Raw genomic sequence first — 23,180 nt, forward strand, 5'->3', positions numbered from 1 at the left:
CATAAATTTTCAAATTCAAATAGAAATAAGACATACTGGAAAGAAACCTTTCAAATGTAAAAAATGTGACAAATCATTTTGTATGCTTTTATACCTAACTCAACATAGAAGATTTTTCTATTAGAGAGAATTCCTACCAATGTGAAGAATGTGGCAAAGTCTTTAACTGGTTCTCACCCCTTACTAGACACAGGGGAATTCATACTGGAGAGAAATCCTACAAATGTGAAGAATGTGGCAAAGCTTTCAAGCAGTCGTCAACCCTTACTACACATGAGATAATTTATACAAGAGAGAAACCCTACAGATGTGAAGAATGTGGCAAAGCCTTTCACTGGTCCTCACACCTTACTACACAGAAAGAGAATTCATACTGGAGAGAAACCCTACAAATGTGAAGAATGTGGCAAAGCTTTTAACCAGTCTTCAACCCTTACTACACATAAGTTCATTCATGCTGGAGAGAAAACCTACAAATGTGAAGAATGTGGCAAAGGCTTTAAGTGGTTCTCAACTCTTACTAAACATAAGATCATTCACACTGGGGAGAAAACCTACAAATGTGAAGAATGTGGCAAAGGCTTTAACTGTTCTTCAACCCTTTCTAAACGTAAGATAATTCATACTAAAGAGAAACCCTACAAATGTGAAGAATGTGGCAAAAGCTTTAACCTGCCCTCAACTCTTACTAAACATAAGAGAGAATTCATACTGGAGAGAAACCTTTCAAATGTGAAGAATGTGGCAAAGCTTTTAATAAGTCCTCAACTCTTACTAAACATAACTCATGCTAAAGAGAAACCCTTCAAATATGAAGAATGTGGCAAAGCTTTTAACCAATCTTCAACCCTTACTATACATAAAATCATGCTGGAGAGAAACCCTACACATGTAAAGAATGTGGCAAAGGATTTAACTGTTCCTTAACCCTTACTACACACAGGAGAATTCATACTGGAGAGAAGCCCTACAAATGTGAAGAATGTGGCAAAGGCTTTAACTGGCCCTCAACTCTTACAAACCTCAGAGAATTCATACCGGAGAGAAACCCTACAAATGTGGCAAAGCATTTAATGAATCCTCAAATCTTACTATGAATAAGTTAATTCATACTAAAGAGAAACCCTTCAAATGTGAAGAATGTGGCAAAGCCTTTAGCCAGTCCTTACAACTTCCTACACATAAGGTAATTCATATTGGAGAGAAACACTACAAATGTGAAAAATGTGGCAATGCTTTTAGCTGATCCTCAATCCTTACTACAAATAAGATAATTCATGCTGGAGAGAAACCCTACAAATATGAAGAATGTGGCAAAGCCTTTAACTGATCATCAAACCTTACTAAACATAAGAAAATCCATACTGGAGAGAACCTTTCAAATGTGAAGAATGTGGCAAAGCTTTTAATAAGTCCTCAACTCTTACTAAACATAACTCATGCTAAAGAGAAACCCTTCAAATATGAAGAATGTGGCAAAGCTTTTAACCAATCTTCAACCCTTACTATACATAAAATCATGCTGGAGAGAAACCCTACACATGTAAAGAATGTGGCAAAGGATTTAACTGTTCCTTAACCCTTACTACACACAGGAGAATTCATACTGGAGAGAAGCCCTACAAATGTGAAGAATGTGGCAAAGGCTTTAACTGGCCCTCAACTCTTACAAACCTCAGAGAATTCATACCGGAGAGAAACCCTACAAATGTGGCAAAGCATTTAATGAATCCTCAAATCTTACTATGAATAAGTTAATTCATACTAAAGAAACCCTTCAAATGTGAAGAATGTGGCAAAGCCTTTAGCCAGTCCTTACAACTTCCTACACATAAGGTAATTCATATTGGAGAGAAACACTACAAATGTGAAAAATGTGGCAATGCTTTTAGCTGATCCTCAATCCTTACTACAAATAAGATAATTCATGCTGGAGAGAAACCCTACAAATATGAAGAATGTGGCAAAGCCTTTAACTGATCATCAAACCTTACTAAACATAAGAAAATCCATACTGGAGAGAAACCCTACAAGTGTGAAGAATGTGGGAAAGTCTTTTAACAAGTCCTCAATTCTTCACAGACATAAAATAATTCATACTGGATTGAAAGTCTACAAAACAGAAAAAGGTGACAGTGCTTTTGACAACACCTCAAATTTTTCTAAGCAAAGAAATTCATACTGGAGAGAAACCATATAAATGTGCAGACTGTGGAAAAGCCTTTAACCAGTCCTCAACTCTTACTAAACATAAGAAAATTCATACTGGAGCAAAACACTATGAATGTGAAAAATATGGCAAAGCCTTTAACCAGTCCTCCATTTTTAACAACCTAAGATAATTCATACTGTGGATAAACTCTACAAACCAGAAATATTTGACCATACTTTTGAGAAAACCTCAAAATTTTCTAAACATAAAAGAAATCATGGTGGTGAGAAATCCTAGAAATGTGAAGAATGTGATAAACCTCTAAATAGTTGTCACACTTGATTGTAGGTAAGTGTGACAGGATTGTAGGTAATTTATACTGGAGAAAACGACATTTGTGAACAATGTGGAAGAACTTTTAACCAACACTAACCCTTATATTGCATAGGAAAACATTTATACCTGAGAAAAACTGTACAAATATGAAGACTGTGAAAGCCACTAATATCTGCTCACGTATTACTCAACATCAGAGAGTTCGTACTTAATAAAAGCATTGTAAGTACAATCACTGTCAAAGGATCTTTCAAAAAATATAAGCCTGTACAATGAAGAATAATATTTATTGTGAAGATGAACATTACAAATTTAAAGAGGGTTGTAGTATCTTTACTTGTATCACAGATCTTACTGTATACATTTTGTACTAGAGGAAACCTCTGAAGCAGTTGTTCAAACTTCATTCAACATCAGGGAATTCATATTGGAAAAAAAAACTTGCAAATGTAATAACTTTGAAAAAAGACTTTAAAAATCTACAGCTTAGAAAACACCAGAGAGTTATGCTAATATATAGTTTTGCAGATCCAGTAAAAGTTAAAACATACTTAATCCAAACTTATGTCTTTGTAAATATTAGAGAATTCACTATAGAAACATATGTCACTGGCATTTCAGATATTACACTAAATCAAAATGTTAAGTACAGAAAATAAAACTAAAGTTAGTGGAAAAATTTTTTATATAACTTTAAAAGGAGAAGTTTTTGCAGAGTTAAAATTACATTCAAAGTATACTTCATTCCTTGAAAAAATTATATTTTCTGAGAAGTGATTAATTCCATAATACAACTCTCAAATTATTTTCTGCTGTTTCTTCATTGCTATTGGATTCACATGTAAAAGGCTGTGATCAACTGTTACTGCATCAACGATATGAGAGAGTCTTATTTACTAGGTGGGCATTGTTTATGACCTTTTTCATGAAAGAGTAAGGACATTAAAATGTAAGATGCATGATGAAAATCTAAGTGGAGAGGCTCTTTGTGGTTGACTTATAATATTGAGTGATGCATGAGGTAGGTGTTCTGTTTCTTTTTATTTTTTCTTTATTTTGTTGAGGTAAGTGTTCTGGGTAGTATTCTGCATTATTATTAGAAGAAAATGTTTTTAATTTTATTTAAAATTAAATAAATGGGTAGTGTATTTTACTAACTATACTTCTGTATAATAAAATACAGTACATATAATAATGTTAGATTATGTATGAAGTTAATACTTCAATTCAATATTTTTAACGTGTTAAAGACTGTTGTGCATTCAATGAAGTGTTACATCACTAACTTAAATCTAGTCCACCTTATTCAACAGTATAGGTAAAAGTTGGTAAAAATATTGTATTTGGTAATATAATGGAATAATATCTCTAGTAATCTATTTTGACAGTGGCTTTAAACTGCAAATAAGTTTAAAAATATTGTTTCTATAGGTTAAATCTTTATTATTTTTATATTATTTATCTTTATTTTTCTTAATTTTTTTGGTACATAAATTTTTTTTTTGAGACAGAGTTTTGCTCTTGTTGCCCAGACAACAAGAGTGCAATGGTATGATCTCGGCTCACCACAACCTCCATCTCCCAGGTTCAAGCAATTCTCCTGCCTCAGCCTCCCGAGTAGCTGGGATTACAGGCACGTACCACCATGCCTGGCTAATTTTGCATTTTTAGTAGAGACGGTGTTTCTCCATGTTGGTCAGGCTGGTCTCGAACTCGCGACCTCAGGTGATCCACTTGCCTCGGCCCCCCAAAGTGCTGGGATTACAGGTGTGAGTCACCGTGCCCAAGCATATATGGTATATTTTGATACAAGAATACAATATATCATACTCACATCCGGGTAAATAAGGTATCTGTCACCTGTAGCATTTATCTTTTGTATTACAAACAATCCAGTTCTACACTTTTAGTTATTTTAAAATAACAATTAAATTGTTATTGATTACAGGCCTATTTTTGTGGTACTACTAAAAAATATATACCTGTATAAATCCATATATTTTTGAGTCCTGAATAAATGTATATTTTTAAAATTTCTTATATATTTCTCTTTGAACATGTGGCCTGTCTGCCTGCAAACACATACAGACTTTTAGTTTTGATTTACATACAGTTAAATAGGTTAGTCTAAATATAAGCATTTGCTGAAAGAAAATTATGAAGTAATTAAGTGTGTTTGTGTATGAGTTTGTACTTATTTTCAGAAGAAAAGAGCAATATTGGAACAAAACAAATAATTTTAACAAGGTAACTACCAGAAAATTTAAAACTTCAAAAATGCCTAAACCAAATGTATACTGTCTGCCTTGTATTGAATTGATTACTATACAATCTGTGGCTTATAGTTCTGAATCTCCCCATGCAAATTCTCTGTATTTACTTGCCTGACACTCATGCTACACCCCTAATATTTTTATTTGTTTGTATTAGTCCATTTTCATGCTGCTGATGAAGACATATCCAAGATTGGGAAGAAAAAGAAATTTAACTGGACTTACAATTCCACAAGACTGGCGAGGCCTCACAATCATGGTGGGAACCAAAATGCACTTCTTACATGGCAGTGGCAAGGAAAAGGAAAAAGATGCAAAAGTGGAAACCCCTGACAAAACCATCAGATCTTGTTAGACATACTACCATGAGAATAGTATGGGAGAAACCACCCCCATAGTTCAAGTTATTTCCCATCGAGTCCCTCCCACAATATGTGGGATTTCTGGGAGTATAATTCAAGTTCAGATTTGGGTGGAGACAGAGCTAAACCATATCATTCTGCCTCTGCTCCCTCCAAATCTCATGTCTGCACATTTCCAAACCAATCCTGCCTTCCCAACAGTCCTCCAAAGTCTTAACTCATTTCAGCACTAACTCAAAGGTCCACAGTCCAAAGTCTTATCTAAGACAAGGCAAGTCCCTTCCACCTATGAGCCTGTATAATCAAAAGCAAGTTAGTTACTTCCTAGATACAATGGAGGTAAAGGCATTTGGTAAATACAGCCATTCCAAATGGGGACAATTGGCCAAAACAAAGGGGCTACTGGCCCTATGCAAGTCCAAAATCAAGCAGGGCAGTCAAAGCTCCAAAATGATCTTTGATGACAAGTCTCACATCTGTGTCAAGCTGATGCAAGAGGTGGGTTCCCATGGTCTTGGGCACCTTTGCCCCTGTGGCTTTGCAGGGTACAACCTCCCTTCCAGCTGCATTCATGGGCTGGCATTGAGTGTCTGTGGTTTGTTGGTGCCTCTACCATTCTGGGGTCTGGAGGACAGTGACCCTGTCCTCATAGTTTTACTAAGTGGTGCCCCAGCAGGGACTCTGTGTGGAGACTCTGACCCCACATTTCCTTTCTGCACTGCCCTAACAGAGGTTCTCCATGAACACCCCACCCCTGCAGCAAACTTCTGCCTGGGCATCCAGGCATATCATGCATCTTCTGAAATCTAAGTAGAGGTTCCCAAACTTTAATTCTTGACTTCTGTGCACTCACAGGCTTAACACCACATGGAAGCTGCCAAGGCTTGAGGCTTGCACCCTCTAAAGCCATGGCCTAACCTCTACATTGGCCTCTTTCAACCACAGCTGGAGTGGCTGGGATGCAGGGCATCATTTTCTCCTAGGCCTGCAGGCCTGTGATGGGAGAGACTGCTGCGAAGACCTCTGATGTGCCCCAGAAGCATTTTCCCCATTGTCTTGGGAATTAACATTTGATCCCTTGTTACTTTTGCAAATTTCTGCAGCAGCTGTCTTGAATCTCTCAGAACATCCATTTCAACCTCTGCCTGTTACCCAATTCCAAAGGCGCTTCCACATTTTGGGTATCTTTACAGCAACACCCCACTCTACTGGTACCAATTTACTGTATTAGTCTGTTTTCGCACTGCTGATAAAGACATACTCGAGACTGGGAAGACAAAGAGGTTTAATTGGACTTACAGTTTTACATGGCTGGGGAGGCCTCAGAATCATAGTGAGAGGCAAAAGGCACATCTTACATGGCAGCAGCAAGAGAAGAGGAGAAAGATGCAAAAGCGGAAACCCCTAAAACCATCAGGTCTCATGAGACTTACTCACTACCACGAGAACAGTATGGGGGAAACTGCCACCAGAACTCAAATTATCTCCCACTGGGTCCCTCCCACAAGTGGGAATTATGGGAGTACAATTCAAGATTTGGGTGAAGACACAGAGCCAAACCATATTTTATTTATATATATACACACACACACACATACATGTATATATATATTATAGTTAATGAATTATTCATTATGTGAATAATTATTATATATAAATATATACATGTATGTATATATTTTAGTTAATAAATATTCATTACATGAGCTAGCCTGTAATTAAAAGAATTTTATAAAATTTAGTAGTGCAGACAAAATAATTTTGATGTAATTCCATAATTAGTGTATTAAATTACATTTTATTTAGTTACAACACTCCACTTTGTTCTTTTAATTGGAGAATCCTATATAAGCTTACTTTTCTTTATTGCTCCTTTCTGTTTTTATAATTGATATATTGAGCAATGTTTAGGTAAGTATTAGGGAAGCTTAATAAGTTATGAGAATGCTTTTATATATAAATGTAGGAAACACACCTGTCAGTTTTTGCTATGTAACAGATGCTCCATAATAAGTCACAAATACTTCTGCTAAAGTTAGTTTGTAATTTCAAGTCAGTGATGGAAAATATCCATGGTGAAGAAATAAAACTGATTCTTCATGGGGAGAGGACATTATTTCCAGGCTGCAAGGCTGAATCTTGCTGAATTCAACCCATTTATGCCTGAGGTTACAATTTTTTGAATTTTTGCGATCAGATTTTTGGTGATGACCTTGAGCCATAGGATATAAATAACTCCCACATGCTTAGCGATCCAATAATGGAACACTAGGCATAAATGGATCATGGAGAAGTTCTGCATGTATTATTTCCTAATTATCTTCAGTTTTGTTTGTCTCATTATGTGTATTCTAACTATGTATGCATCACAGCCCTTCTTCTTTTCTGTGTTTCAGCTACAGTTTATTCACTGTTGTCTTCATGCCATGTAGGTTTTGATGAGTAAGTTGCTATTTTTAATACACTGAAAAAGTATTTTTAACTGATGAGTTTGCTTATCAATATAAATTTCAGATCATTTAATTAAGATGAAAAGCATACACTATCCACAGGTAACAGGATTAAATCAACATTGTTTTTCTTTGTAAAAGAAACATCTTGGCTGGGCATGGTGGCTCAAGCCTGTAAATCCCAACACATTGGGATGCCAAGCTGAGCAGATACCTGAGATCAGCAGTTCATGACCAGTTTGATCAACATGGAGAAACCCTGTCTCTACTAAAAATACAAAATTAAGCAGGCATGGTGGCACATGCCTATATTCCCAGCTACTTGGGAGGCTGAGGCAGGAGAATCACTTGAGCCTGGGAGGCAGATGTTGTGGTGAGCCAAGTTCACACAATTGCACTCCAGCCATGTGCTAGAAAATGTACCTTAGAAATAAAAATTTTAAGAGAGCTAATGGTAAGTGAATAATTTTAAATTTAATTTTCTATGATATACTTATAGCACAATGTACATTTCCATGCAGGATCTTCTATTTTTAAGTTTGAATATGAAATGCTGGAGAATAATGAAATAACTTCTGTGATTTGAAATATAGAAACATGTTTCTTTTCCATATTGATATTATAATTTGGAGGAATTTCTCACTCTCATTTTATATAATTTTTTTTAGTGTTACAAGTTCAGTCTACAGTTTTTAGTCACCAAACTGTAGCCAACTTCTTGGTCATTTTCTCTGGAAAAGCTTCAGAGATTATGACAGCTTTTGGATTAAAACATTTCCTGTTATTTTGTATGCAAACTAGTTTACTGTGTTCACAGAGTGGCCAGTCATCGGACCATAAGCAACACCTGCCCCCTTCGTGTCTTTCATACCATTACTATGAGCACCAGAAACTCCAGGTGCCCCAATCTTAAAGTAAAAATCCTAAAGTACATTGGCTCCTCCCTTGCAATGTGCTGGGTCCAGAACATGCTGTCAAATATCAGAGTTTGTATGGTTATTGTTGTGGGAAGTCAGGGACCCCGAACGGAGGGACCTGCTGAAGCCATGGCAGAAGAATATAAATTGTGAAGATTTCATGGACATTGGTTAGTTCCCCAAATTAAGACTTTTATAATTTCTTACGCCTGTCTTTACTGCAATCTCTGAACATAAATTGTGAAGATTTCATGGACATTTATCACTTTCCCAATCAATACTCTTATAATTTCCTATGCCTGTCTTTACTTTAATCTTGTAATCCGGTCATCTTCATAAGCTGAGGATGTATGTCGCCTCAGGACCCTGTGATGATTGCGTTATCTGCACAAATTGTTTGTAAAGCATGTGTGTTTGAACAATATGAAATCTGGGCACCTTGAAAAGAACAGAATAACAGTGATTTTCAGGGAACAAGGGAGATAACCATAAGGTCTGACAGTCTGTGGGGCCGGGCAGAACAGAGTCATATTTCTCTTTTTACAAAAAGCGAATAGGAGAAATATCGCTGAATTCTTTTCCTCAGCAAGGAATAGCCCTGGGAAAAGAATGCATTCCCAGGGGGAGGTCTCGAAAACGGTCACTCTAAGAGTGTCTGTCTTATGAAATTGAAGACAAGGGATGAAATACGCCCTGGTCTCCTGTAGTGCCCTCAGGCTTGCAAGGATTAGGAAATTCCAGCCTGGTGAATTCTAGTCAGACCAGTTGTCTGCTCTCAAACCCTGTTTCCTGTTAAGATGTTTATCAATGACAATGTGTGCCCAGCGGGACATGGACCTTCATCCGTAATTCTAGTTTCACCCTGGCCTTGTGATCTCACTCTGCCTCCTTGCCCTTGTGATCTTTTATTGATCTCTGAAGCATATGATCTCTGTGACCCACTCCCTATTCATACCCCCCTCCCCTTTTGAAATCCCTAATAAAAACTGACTGGTTTTGTGGCTCAGTGGGGCATCATGGAACCTGCTGACATGTGATGCAACCCCCAGAGACCCAGCTGTAAAATTTCTCTCTTTTGTACTCTTTATTTCTCAGACCAGCTGACACTTAGGGAAAATAGAAAATAACCTACGTTAAAATATTGGGGGCTGGTTCCCCCAATAGGTTATGACTGACAAAATAAATGACAAAAACACCCCAAAACTACATATTTTTGATAATATTCAGCCAAGATTATGACAAAGGCACTGACAATATTTCAAACACTGTCATCCTTCTATGATGTTTTAAAAATATATCCTTTGACAGATAAAATGTGTATGTTTTCTGTAGCACATAATATTTGGAAGTATATATATTGCCAAATGATTAGTTCTAGGTAATGCTTTACCTCCATAGTTAACATTTTTATGGTGAGACCATATGACATTGTCTTATTATTTTTCAAAAAAACAAACACATTATGAACTATAGTCACCATGTTGTACAAGAAATCTCTTGAACTTATTCCTCCTATCCAACTATAATTATGTATTTTTGACAAACATATTTCCAGCCCTCCATTTCTTCTAAATACCTTGGCACCTGATAGTCACCATTTTACTCTCTACATCATTGAGATTTAAATTATTTGAAATCCATATGTAAGTAAAATAATGAGATTAATCTTTCTGTGCCTGGTTTATCTCAACTAATGTAATGTCCTCCAGCTTAATCCATGCTATTGAAAATAATAGAATTTTCTTTTTTTTTAGGCCAGGAGTGGTGGCTTACACCTGTAATCTCAGTACTCTGGGAGTCTGAGGCAGGTGAATTGCTTCAGCCAAAGAGTTTCAGACTAGCCTGGGTAACGTGGTGAAATCTCATCTCTAGAAAAAAATACGAAAAAAAAAAAATCAGCTGGGCATGGTGGTGCACACCTGTAATTCCAGCTACTTTGGAGGTTGAGAAATGGGCATCTCTTGAACCAAGGATGCCAAGGTAGCAATGAGACAAGATCGTGCCACTGCACTGTAGCCTGGGAGACAGAGAGAGACTTGGTTTCAAAAACAACAACAAAAATTTTTTAAAATAATAAATAGCATTCCATTGTGTATATATACCACATTGTCTTTATTTACTCATTAGATGTTGAAGTGAAGATTCTGTATTTTGGCTATTGTGAAGAGTGCTGCAAACAACATAGAAGTAAAAATATTTCTTCATTCTGATTTCATTTGTTGTGGATATATATCCAATAGTTCAATTGCTGTTTTACATAGTAGTTTAAGTTTTTAAAGAAATCTACCTTTCATAATGGCTGTCCTCATTTACATTCAAACCAACAGTGTGCAAGCATTCTTTATTCTTCACATCTTTACCAACATTTTTTCTTTTTAATAAGTCATTCTATCAGGAGTGAGTGTATAACTGATAGTTTTTTTAGCTTGCCTTTCGATGATAATACTTGACATTGAAAAATTTCTTCTATTTTGCCAAAAAACCCTGCAGTTACATGTTTATTGCAGCATTATTCACAGGAGCAAAGACAGAGTTAAACAAGGTACCTATGAATCTTAGACTGAATAAGGAAAATGAGGTACTTTTACTATGTAATACTATTCAGCCACAGAAAAGAATGATGTTTTTTGCAGCAACGTGAATGCAGCAGAAGGCCATTATTATAAGCAAATTAACCCTGATCAGTAAAACAAATGCCACATGTTCTCACATACATGTGGAACGTAAACATTGGGGGCACATGGAAACAAAGAGACAAACAATGAACACTGGGAATTCTTAAAAAAAGAGAGACAAGCATTGAAAAACTATTTGTTAGGTATAATGTACATTATTTCGGCAATGGGATTATTAAGTGCCTAAATGTCAGTGTCATGGAGTATACCTGTGATACAACTCAGCACATGTACCCCCAAATCTAAATAAAAATCATAAAGTGCTTTGTGCTATAATAACATGTTACATTTTTCTAGTTCTTGGTTAATAGTTGGAATTTGGGGTGAAAGACACAGAAGTATGTTTCCTTTGGGCACGTGGTGAATGTTTCTATGCCAGGTCTCCCCACATTTTATGAGCTAACATCTCTGAAAGCTCTTGGTCTATTGCCCAAGAAGTGTTTTCTTCCCGTGTATGCAGCCAAAATAAATGACTCTAAATATTTGTTTTTTATTTATTATCTGTACATTAGACTATAGAGTTAATTTGTTACTCTACTCTTTGGGGAATAAATTTCAGTATACAACCTGCATTGCTATAATAAATATATTATTCCTTTAGTTTTGATTCTTCAGAAGATGATTCAATTCCCTAGTGAATCAAAATTGGAAGGAGAATAATTCCCTAGTGAATCAAAATTGAAAGGAGAATAACTCCTTAAGGTAATAGATGTAGAAAAGACCCATTACTTTTGATCAACTTCTTCACCCCCAGCCCCAGACAATCATCATTCCACTCTCTGCTATTATGAGTTTGATTTTTTTATATTCTATGTAGAAATGAATACGTGGTATTTTTTTTCTGTGCTGGTTTATTTTACTTAGAATAATTCTTCCGGGTTTATTAATGTTGTTGCATTTTCTTTATCCATTCACGTGTTGATGGACACTTAGGTTGATTTCACACCTTAGCTATTGTGCATAATCCACTTTCTTTTCTTTCATTTGTTTTTATATCTCTTCATTCCTTCCTTTTTTATTTCTAGACGTATTTTAATTTTAATATACAAATTATGACTGTTAAATACCTTCATTTCTATACCTTTTTTGGTTAATAATTTGACTAATTGAAAACATAAGTTCTTAAGAACTGTTTTGGATCAAGGCCATTACTTCATCATTAACATAATTTGAGACAAAATAGCAATGAAAATCAACATCGATTAGTGAAGCAACTATGATCTAGCCCCTGGGAATCATTTCCTCTCCCACCAACATGAAAGCAACATCTTGGTGTCATCTCTCCTACTTCTAAGAAAGAGGTTTCTGAGCAAATTGATCAGCATAAAATTTTGTAAAATTTAACATATTTGGTCTGAGAATTAATCTATTAGCAGAGAAGTTGATCTTTTGATATGTATTATGTTATGCTATTCTATTTAAATTTTTAGAAAAACTAAACTGACAAAGCAAACATTTAACTTTTTTGAAAATTAAAAATGCTTAAGACACATTTTTGTAGAAACTAAAACTGAAAATAATTCCAAATTTTTAGAGAACATCTCTCAAATACTTCAAGTTACCTTCCTCTGACAGTAGATATGTATTTTTCAATATTGCTATAATGGAGCTTTGGCTGTCCTTTGTGGCCAACTGTCATTTGTATCCTATTTTGTTGTGTAGTATCTATGTTATGCATTTTACATTTTAAAAGTTGTAGTCCATGCAATGTAATTTTCTAACAATTGACCAACCTTTTTCCATGTCAAACTCTCTGCTTAATCAGAAGACACTTTATTTTACTCTTCAAAGGCATTTTAACTGCCTGAAAAGCAAAAGGACAGTTCAAGTGAGTGTGCCAAGCTGCACAATCTGTTGAAACTTACACAAGTGTCAAGCTATAGAAATTCACGCAAGTAATCTTCTGGTGAAAGAGGGTGCACTTTAATAGCATTATCACAGCAATGTGGAATAGTTGTAATAAAATAAAAGATGAATCACTGCCTTCCAGGAAATGGAGTTAAGACTCGAACTCAAAAAAAAAATGTTGATAATAAAAAATACAAAACAAAGCATGATAATGTTGATGGCTGTTGTGAGACCTTGGTTCTTGTCTTCTTAGTTTTAAAACATTTAAACAAGAGACACAAAACAAAGAAGAAGCAACATGGAGTAATTTATTGCAAAGTAGAAATGCTATTTTAAAAGTTAGGTGAAGAGGCCAGGCATGGTGGCTCATGCCTGTAATCCCAGCACTTTGAGAGCCCAAGGCAGGTGGATCATGAGGTCAAGAGATTGAGACCATCCTGGTCAACATGGTGAAACCCTGTATCTACTAAAAATACAAAAATTAGCTGGGCACGGTGGCACGTGCCTGTAATCCCAGCTACTCGGGAGACTGAGGCAGGAGAATCAGTTGAACCAGGGAGTTGGAGGTTGCAGTGAGCAGAGGTCATGCCACTGCACTGCAGTCTGGCAACAGAGACTCTGTTTAAAAAAAAAAATGAAGAAGAAGAAAAAAGAAAAAAACAGGGTGAAGAATAGCCAGTACTCCCTGAGAGAAAAAAAGATTCAGGGTAGCATGAGACAGCAGGCCGCGCGTGGTGGCTCACACCTGTAATCCCAGCACTTTGGGAGGCTGAGGTGGGAGGATCACCTGAGGTCAGGAATTCGAGACCAGCCTGGCCAACATGGTAAAACACTGTCTCCACTAAAAATACACAAAATTAGCTGGCTTCGTGGCAGGCACCTGTAATCCCAGCTACTCAGGAGGCTGAGGCAGAAGAACTGCTTGAACCCAGGTGGCAGAGGTTGCAGTGAGCCAAGATTGCACCATTGCACTCCAGCCTGGGCAACAAGACCAAAACTTCATCTCAAATTTTTAAAAAAAAAGAAAAAGAAAGAAAGAATGAGACAGCAAAGACTGGAACTAGGGACATTCCATTTATGGGAGTCTTACATAATTATTCACAAGGAGGTGGGAAGAGATGTTACTAATAAGCATGTTCTGGGTGGTCCTCTTGGTACACAGACACAGTACCTGTACATGTTTCTTTATATGTCACATCTCATTAACATCTTAAATCTCCACACACGTGTTTTTTTTTACTATTATAATGAGTAAAAGGTCAGTTAGAGGACAAGTAAAATCAAAATGTGCTCTCTGCAGGGGAATTTCCCTACTGGTGAGAGATTTTCTTGAATGAGCTGAAATCCAATGTAAATGCCGGTGCTTATTGTGTTGGCAGTCTGCAGTCGTCATGCAATTGCCATGGCTGCTGCATCCCCAAGACACAGCCACTCTCTTGACTACCTAGTCTGACCCAATAGTATTTGTCTTGATTTATTCCCATCTATCAACTCTGAGACTCAGATTAAGCTGTTCTGTCAACACTGTCAACAGGGGGAAAATTAAATTTTTTTTTTTTTTTTTGAGACAGAGTCTCGCTCTGTCTCCCAGGCTGGAGTGCAGTGGCCGGATCTCAGCTCACTGCAAGCTCCGCCTCCTGGGTTTACGCCATTCTCCTGCCTCAGCCTCCCAAGTAGCTGGGACTACAGGCGCCCACCACCTCGCCCGGCTAGTTTTTTGTATTTTTTAGTAGAGACGGGGTTTCGCCGTGTTAGTCAGGATGGTCTCAATCTCCTGACCTCGTGATCCGCCCGTCTCGGCCTCCCAAAGTGCTGGGATTACAGGCTTGAGCCACCACGCCCGGCCAAAAATTAAAAATTTTAAATCAAATATATTTGAGCTTGATTTGGGTCACTAGCTGTGTATCCAAGAGAAATTATTTCACATTTTTGGAGCCTCAATGTTAATAAAAATTATTTTCCCCAAGACTATTTTAATTCATGCATGGTAGCTAGAATACATGAAAGTCTTGTCCAAATATTAAACATTTAAGAGAAAGAAAATCATTCAATTTTCAAATATATGTGAGTTGGTATATTTTGTCATATTTAGTGTATTTTTTCTTTTTAAAAAAATGCCAAAATAATAATTTGTGTGTGTGTGTAATAATAGACTGTTTCTAAGTTATGACTTTGCTAATTTTCACATATGGTTTTGACTGCTATTGTCAGATTTAGGTTAAATTTCAAATCCACTGTGTGGTTTTTGGGGTCATTTTGGGGAACAAAATGTATTTGACCTTGACTGGGGAAACTTGGCTTCATTTCTGCCCTCTTTCTTTTTTTTATATCTGGTGCTTTAAAAATGACTAGGATTCAAATAAGGTTGATTTGGAATCAAGCAACAGAAATTCCCAGAAAAGGCTGAGGGAAATAGTTATTGGATAGTGCCTTTCTGTGATTTATACATGAAACAGAGTTCAATAAAATTTATAAAGTTATTGCAAGTTTTTTGGCCAGGCTCAGTGGCGCACGCCTGTAATCCCAGCACTTTGGGAGCCTGAGGCAGGTGGATCACCTGAGGTCAGATCTCAAAAAAAAAAAAAAAAATTATTTCAAGTTTTTAAAAATTAGAAACTAATTGCCTTCAACACATTAGTCTGTTGTCTTAGTTTGTCTATGGCAACCCTACCGTGCAAAAACTTTAATTACAGAAAAGGATACTGCTGCTGTAATAAGTTTTGGAACAAATACTTACATGCTTATAAACATTCCTCCTTAATATCCTTAATAATCCTTAGATACATGTCATTCTGGTTCAATCCTTTTTGCACAACCGTTTGTAAGTCCAGAGACTCCTTCCTACCAAGGTCAAGCCACAGTATTTCCAGCTATTTATTTATTGAGATGGAGTCTCGCTCTGTCATCAGGCTGGAGTGCAATGGTGCAATCTCGGCTCACTGCAACCTCCGCCTCCCAGGTTCAAGTCATTCTCCTGCCTCAGACTCCCAAGTAGCTGTGGTTATAGGCATGCGCCACTACGCCCAGGTAATTTTTGTATTTTAGTAGAGACGGGGTGACACCATGTTGGCCAGGATGGTCTCGATCTCTTGACCTTGTGATCCACCTGCACACGTGGTGTCAAAGAAAAGAGGAGGAATTCACCTCTGTTAAAATGTACCTGCTTTTTAATAAGCCACCTGCGTTTACATATGCAAGCCTCCAGCTTGCTTATCAGCTTGCAGCTTGACTTTTCAGGCTGTTTTCTGTTAGAAAAGAAATGGTTTGGGGGCTGCTTTTTAGTAAAGAAAAATTCCAGTGAGAGAACGTCTTTACCCTCTCTAAATGCCTAAAACAATTTCTTAATAACTCCTGTATTATTCCCTCCTCAGGAGAAGTATCCCTAATTGCTGTCATGGGGTGTCAGATGATGCATCTTTCTGGATACTTCCTGCTGAAAAGGGGCATCGTGTTGGCAAACAGCAGTGGGGCTCCTGCTGAGGTTGATCTAAGAGTTCTTGAAAGAATGGTGTGTCCAGGCCACCTGTGTGTACAGGCTCATACCTGTAATCCCAGCACCTTGGGAGGCCGAGGCAGGTGAATTACCTGAGGTCAGGAGTTCAAGACTAGCCTAGCCAACATGGTGAAACCTAGTCTCTTATAAAAATACAAAAATAAGCCAGGCGTGGTGTTGTGTGCCTGTAATCCAAGCTACCAGGGAGGCTGAGGCAAGATAATTGCTTGAACCCCAGGAGGCGGAAGTTGCAGTCAGTCAAGATCGCACCACTGCACTCTAGCCTGGGTGCCAGAGACTTCATCGCAAAACAAACAAACAAAAGAATGGTGTGTCCATGTGTGGCTCTGTTTGCAACACCATTTGGTGTTTGATTGCTTCTAGGTAAAATAAGATAATTTTTACCAGAAGGGTTAAAATATAGGACTAGAATATGCATATTAAGATGACCACTGTTAGTTAGGTAATATAACCTTATAGTAAAATAGTAGAGTTTTATACCTGTCAGTTGTCCCAATGAATTGCAACACTGGTGTGCCTCTGCTAGATGTTGCTGTACATTACCAGAAATGTTAATATAAAAGTAACATTTTATTTAAGAAAAATATAATTTCCCCTTGACTTGCCATTAGGGAATACTTTTAGGTTTAGGCCATTTTTATAACTTTCAATATGATTGGGAGAAACACATCATCTGAGGGCTAAAGTAACTTTAGTGTTAATTTTGGCAATGCCTTTCCTTTAATTATTAAACTCTTTATTTCCACAGACCATCTTATAACATACGTAAACTTTCTGATTTGTCCTAAACATCCATTCTTTTTTTTTTTTTTTTTTTTTTTGAGACGGAGTCTCGCTCTGTCGCCCAGGCTGGAGTGCAGTGGCCGGATCTCAGCTCACCGCAAGCTCCGCCTCCCAGGTTCACGCCATTCTCCTGCCTCAGCCTCCCGAGTAGCTGGGACTACAGGCGCCCGCTACGTCGCCCGGCTAGTTTTTTGTATTTTTTTTTTTTTTTTTTAGTAGAGAGGGGGTTTCACCGTGTTAGCCAGGATGGTCTCGATCTCCTGACCTCGTGATCCACCCGTCTCAGCCTCCCAAAGTGCTGGGATTACAGGCTTGAGCCACCGCGCCCGGCCAACATCCATTCTTTAAACAACCAGTCATTTCCTTTTGGAACAAGAATTTACCATACAAGATTCTTCCTTATATAAAATCTCTTTCTTTGTAACTTTCTATAGTTTAGAGTGCACCATATTACCAATTTTTAATTAAAAATCCCACCAAACTCAGTGAAATAAAACTTTCATGTTTACTTCTTGTAACTATTGCCCCTGATAGAAGGATAATTAAGCAAAACAACCTTGACTAAATCTTTCCTGCAACTATTAATACTGTTTTAAGGAGGTAATTAGGCAAAGTATCATAGCAATTAGAATGTTGCAACCAGAATTACACATTAAAGGCACCAAAGTGTATAGTTCTATGCAAACAGTAGAGTGAGTATAACAATTCCTGCAACAGCTGCGTAATAGATAATTTTTGTTGTTTTAGAGATGAAGTTTTGCTCTTGTTGCCCAGGCTGGAGTGCAAAAGTGCAATCTCAGCTCACCACCACCTCAGCCTCCCAGGTTCAAGCGATTCTCTCCCCTCAGTCTCCTGAAGAGTTGGAATTACAGACATGTGCCACCACGCTCAGCTAATTTTGTATTTTTAGTAAAGACAGGGTTTCTCCATGTTGGTCAGGCTGGTCTCAAACTCCCAACCTCAGTTGATCCACCTGCCTCAGCCTCCCAAAGTGCTGGGATTACAGGCCCGAGCCACTGCACCTGGCAATAATTTTTGTTTAAAATTTTACTTGCCAAGATACAACATTTTCCTTTGGGGATCTATGAAATTACAAATACAGTCTCATGTATAATTAAAATCTCCCTGCATATATGCGTTTTTAAAAGTTCTAATATTTGGCAGTAAATTTTGAGAGAAAAGGGTAGAAATTTAAAAAATTATTTGGTGAGGTGGAAGTGAGATTGAGTAAGATGAGTAGCTCTCACTTATCTTTTATGGTTTTCAGTTTAAGTTCCTCTATTTTTTCACACTGATATTTAGGACACTCCTCTGGGCCATCAAGTGTTGCTCCCTCAGCTCTTCAGGCTTTGTGTCATTTAGTCAGAAGTTGATACCTGTAACTTTTTCTGCTGAGGGAGAACAGTGTAGGGCCCTTCCTAGCTTGGCTTAGAGAAGGAGAGAGGAGAGAGTTTTCAGCAATACCAAATCTGGGTTAAATAGAGGTGGTTCTATTTCCTGGGGTTGGGCTTTTTCTAGTTGTGTTAATTACTGTCGGAAGTTCCAAATGAAAAGCTTGGTGAAGGATTTTAATGACTTTCCATGGGCTGGAGGCTGGCAAATAGAGTTTGCCATCCTCTGACTGTAGCCATCCTGAGAACTGGAATGTATGCCCTTGAGAAGTGGCCCATTTTATTTCTGCAGAAAAGTACTGAGGTTTAATTTCTCTTACAGGGCCTTCCTAGATTAGAAGGGCTTGAAATGTGTTGATGCCTTGGGGCTTCCTTTCCACTGACTTAGCTACCTATTTCCTTTGGCTATTTATGTGTTCCTTTTGATGTCCCTTACAATGCATAACTGCCATTTCTCATGGAATGAAAACCGAGGATAATAACCTGTTAATTTCCTGGTGCTATTTTATAGAAGATCCATTAGTGGTAAGAAAATGTCTTTCCCTTTAAATGGCAGCATGAGCATGGAGAACTAAGAAAGCATGCTTGGAGTCAGTGGAAATGTTAGCTACCTTTCCCTTGCTTAATTCAAGTATTCTTGTAAGAGTTATTAGTCCAGTTAGCTGAGCACTTATGTCTGGAGAGACACATTATCTAGAGTGACTATAGCTTAACCTGGCTTATTTATTTCTTGCTATACTGGTTGTTAGCTAAGGGCTCCACCTAGAAGACAGTAATTCTGCCATGTTACATGGGGTGTAAACAGTTATTTCCTAGGGTTAATTTAGAGGCTTTTCTGACTAGAACTACTGTGGCAATGCCTTAGAGGCATGTGTAAATAACACACGCTCCTAACTGCAACTAAGAGGTTGAGAAAAATATTAAGGTTTTCCTGAGATGCCCCTTTACAGTCATGCTACAGGAAGAGGGGAGGCCTAGATTTGAAAGGTAAAGAAAGACAGACTGGCTGTAGTGTTTAAAAGGAGGTCTATTTTCTTTCCTTCAATTTCCAGAACCACCCAGGGCTTCTGGGCTGTAATGGCAGTTTGAGCTGCTGGAGACAGGGGTTTGAACCCTGGGACCCATCAGTCATGCTGGACCATCTGTGAGACTAGTCACAAACCCAGCAACCTTTGTCTCTGGGGGCAGTTTGATTTCCAGTGGTCTTCATCACAGGTTGGACAGAGTCAAGGTGGCTTCTTCTTGCTGTTTGGGCATTCCTTCTTAAAATGCCCTGATTTACCAACCAATGGCAACTAGCAGATGCACCTTAGGGATCCTGGACTTTGCAAGCTTGCAAAGCAGCTACTAGAGCCTTTGTCCTTCTCCTGAGCTTTCTCTCTTTCTCTTGAGCCACCTCCTGGTACCTATTATAAAAGACCAAAGTGGCCACCTTCATAAGGTTCTCTAAGGTGCTATCTGGTCCTATAGCTTGTTTCTGTAGTTTTCTTCTATATCGGGAGCTGTCTGTGTAAGAAACTTGTTCTTTAGAATAAGCTGTTGGATGACTCAATCAGGGGATAAGGAGGTGTGCTCTATTTTTTGTTTGTTTAGACATAGTTTTGCTCTTGTCATCCAGGCTGAAGTGCAGTAGCACGATTTTGACTCACTGCAACCTCCACCTTCTGGGTTCAAGCGATTCTCCTGCCTCAGCCTCCTGAGTAGCTGGGATTACAAGTGCCACCACTATGCCTGGCTAATTCTTGTATATGTTTAGTAGAGACAGGGTTTCACCACGTTGGCCGGGCTTGTCTTGAACTCCTGACCTCAGGTGATCCACCCACGTCAGCCTCCCAAAGTGCTGGGATTACAGGTATGAGCCACCGCTCCTGGCCAGAATTAGTGCCTCTCTCAGCCTTTCCATAAAGATTGCAGGATTCTCAACTGGCTTTTCATCTTTTATAGGCAATTTAGAAAAATTGAGAGGTTTGGCCTTAGTTTTATGTAGGCCCTCTAATATGCATATTAAAAAGTGTTTGTTTTTTTTTTTTATTCCTCTGCAGAGGTATTGGAGTTCCAATCAGGGTTGTTAAGAGGAACTGCTTCTGGCCAGGCATGGTGGCTCATGTCTGTAATCTTAGCACTTTGGGAGGCCGAGGCAGGTGGATCACCTGAGGTTGGGAGTTCAACACCAGCCTGACCAACATGGAGAAACCTCATCTCTACTAAAAATACAAAATTAGCTGGGTGTGGTGGGGCATGCCTATAACCCCAGCTACTCGGGAGGCTGAGGCAGGAGAATTGCTTGAACCTGGGAGGCAGAGGTTGCAGTGAGATGAGATCGTGCCACTGCACTCCAACCTGGGGACCAATCTAGACTCCACCTCAAAAAAAAAAAAAAAAAAAAACAGTTACTGCTTTGCTTTGCTTCCTATTTGGAATGGTGTTTCTGCTATTTCTTCACTTTCCCTATCTCCTTTTTTCCTTTTTGGTGTATAACAGGAGATATGTTGCTCATCTCCAAAATCCTCTGCTGCCTGCAGAGCTGCCTACTTTTCAGCTATGGTTAGGGTTTGTTTTAGAAGCAGCATAACATCCTCTCATGGGAGGTAAACCACCTGAGTTAAATTCAGGAATGCTTCTATATACCTGTTGGGGTTGTCAGAAAATCAGCCTGTCTTCTTTTACTTGCCTAAGATCTTGTAATGAGAAGGGAAACTGAGGTGACCCCAAATAAGGGGGATTATTGGATGGTTCCACCAGAAGTTGCTTTCTAATTTTGGGGAGTTATTCTCTATAGGCCTTCCTGATATGACTGTTAAAAAGGCTGGGTTGGGTCAGGCACAGCGGCTCATGCCTGTAATCCCAGCACTTTGGGAGACCAAGGTGGGCAGATCACCTGAGGTCACAAGTTCAAGAGAGCCTGGTCAACATGATGAAACCCTGTCTCTATGAAAAATAAAAAAATTAGTTGGGCGTGGTGATGGGTGCCTGTAATCCCAGCTACTGGGGAGACCGAGGCAAAACTTCAACCTGGGAGGCAGAAGTTGAAGTGAGGTGAGGTTACACCATTACACTCCAGCCTGGGCAACAAGAGTGAAACTCAGTCTTAAAAAAAAAGAAAAAGAAAAAAAAAAAAGCTGGGTGGGTCTTACAACACTTAAAAAAGTTTACTATAAATGTCATCCCCTTATTAAAAAAAAAGAAAGAAAAGTCACTTTTAAAAGTCCTGAAGTTAAAGGAGTTCCAGTGTTTCAGAGTGCACTTTAGAGGGTTGCTGAAGTTGATCTGTTACCAACCTAGAAAAAGAAGTGAAAATAGGTCAGGCTCAGCAGCTCACACCTGTAATCCCAGTACTTTGGGAGGCCAAGGCGGGTGGATCACCTGAGGTCAGGAGTTCAAGACCAGCCTGGCCAACATGGCAAAACCCCATCTTTACTAAAAATACAAGAATTAGCCAGGTGTGGTGGCACGTGCCTGTAATCCCAGCTACTTGGGAGGCTGAGGCAGGAGAATCGCTTGAAGGAGGCAGTAGCTGCAGAGAGCCGAGATCATGCTACTGCACTCCAGCCTAGGCAACAGAGTGAGACACCATCACAGAAAAAAAAAAAAAAAAAAGAAAGCAAAAGTAGTGATAATAAAAGCGTCTTTTTAGTCTCCCTCCTTTCAGTGTGACCCAGGGTGGAGGAAAAAACAGCTGAAGCATCTCCTCAACTGTTTTTTCTCCTTTGTTCCTGGCTCCCAGCAGCATGTTAAATGTGGCACCCACAGTTGTAGGTGTAGCCATCCAAGCCATGGAACTGGATAAACGAAGTGATGGGATTTAACCACAATTACCCACACAGCCTTAGTTAGCTACTTGCAACTCCACTTTGGCTTTCTAAACTTGTGTGACCTGCCTGGCTCCCAAAGAATGAATCTCTGGAAAAACTGTAATGGTAGCATGTGGGCAATGATTACATCTTCCTTCTTAATGGAGGAAGTGTGCTGGTTGGAGCTCTATATCCTGCTATTATGACCCATGCTAAAACATTTCACCTTAGAAAATGGTTCCAATTAACTTCCAGACTTAAAATCTCCTCAGTACTGTTCTAACTGGAGACAGAATGGGTACACCAAAGGAACCTAAAGGGGGCCAGGCACGGTGGCTCATGCCTTTAATCCCAGCACTTTGGCAGGCTGAGGCAGGCAGATCACAAGGTCAAGAGATTGAGACCATCCTGGTCAACAAGGTGAAACTCCATCTCTACTAAAAATACAAAAAAATTAGCTGGGTGTGGTGGCAGGCACCTGTAATCCCAGCTACTCAGGAGGCTGAGGCAGGAGAATCGCCAGAACCCAGGAGGCAGAGGTTGCAGTGGGCCGAGATTGCGCCACTGCACTCCAGCCTGGATAACAGAGCAAGACTATGTCTCAAAAAAAAAAAAAAAAAAAAAAAAAAGAATTGAGGACTGGTTAAAGGCTTTTCCACATTCTGCACATTTGTATGGTTTCTCTCCC

General features: G+C 38.6%; 2 protein-coding genes across 2 annotated transcripts in view; one reads left to right on the plus strand and one right to left on the minus strand.

The window, feature by feature from the left end:
• LOC117093722 (zinc finger protein 100-like) overlaps nt 1-23,180 on the minus strand; it is a 346,302-nt gene that overhangs the window by 309,007 nt on the left and 14,115 nt on the right.
• Nucleotides 99-2,342, plus strand: LOC117093521 (zinc finger protein 724-like; the record flags this gene model as incomplete). The annotated part of the gene is given in 5 exon segments (XM_033228854.1): nt 99-359; nt 361-891; nt 1,028-1,186; nt 1,680-1,783; nt 2,168-2,342. Coding segments are annotated over 5 exon segments (1,230 nt in total), but the record flags the coding sequence as incomplete, so codon positions are not given.

This window comes from Trachypithecus francoisi, unplaced genomic scaffold (assembly GCF_009764315.1).
Source record: "Trachypithecus francoisi isolate TF-2019V2 unplaced genomic scaffold, Tfra_2.0 Lachesis_group12, whole genome shotgun sequence".
Classification (NCBI taxonomy): domain Eukaryota; kingdom Metazoa; phylum Chordata; class Mammalia; order Primates; family Cercopithecidae; genus Trachypithecus; species Trachypithecus francoisi.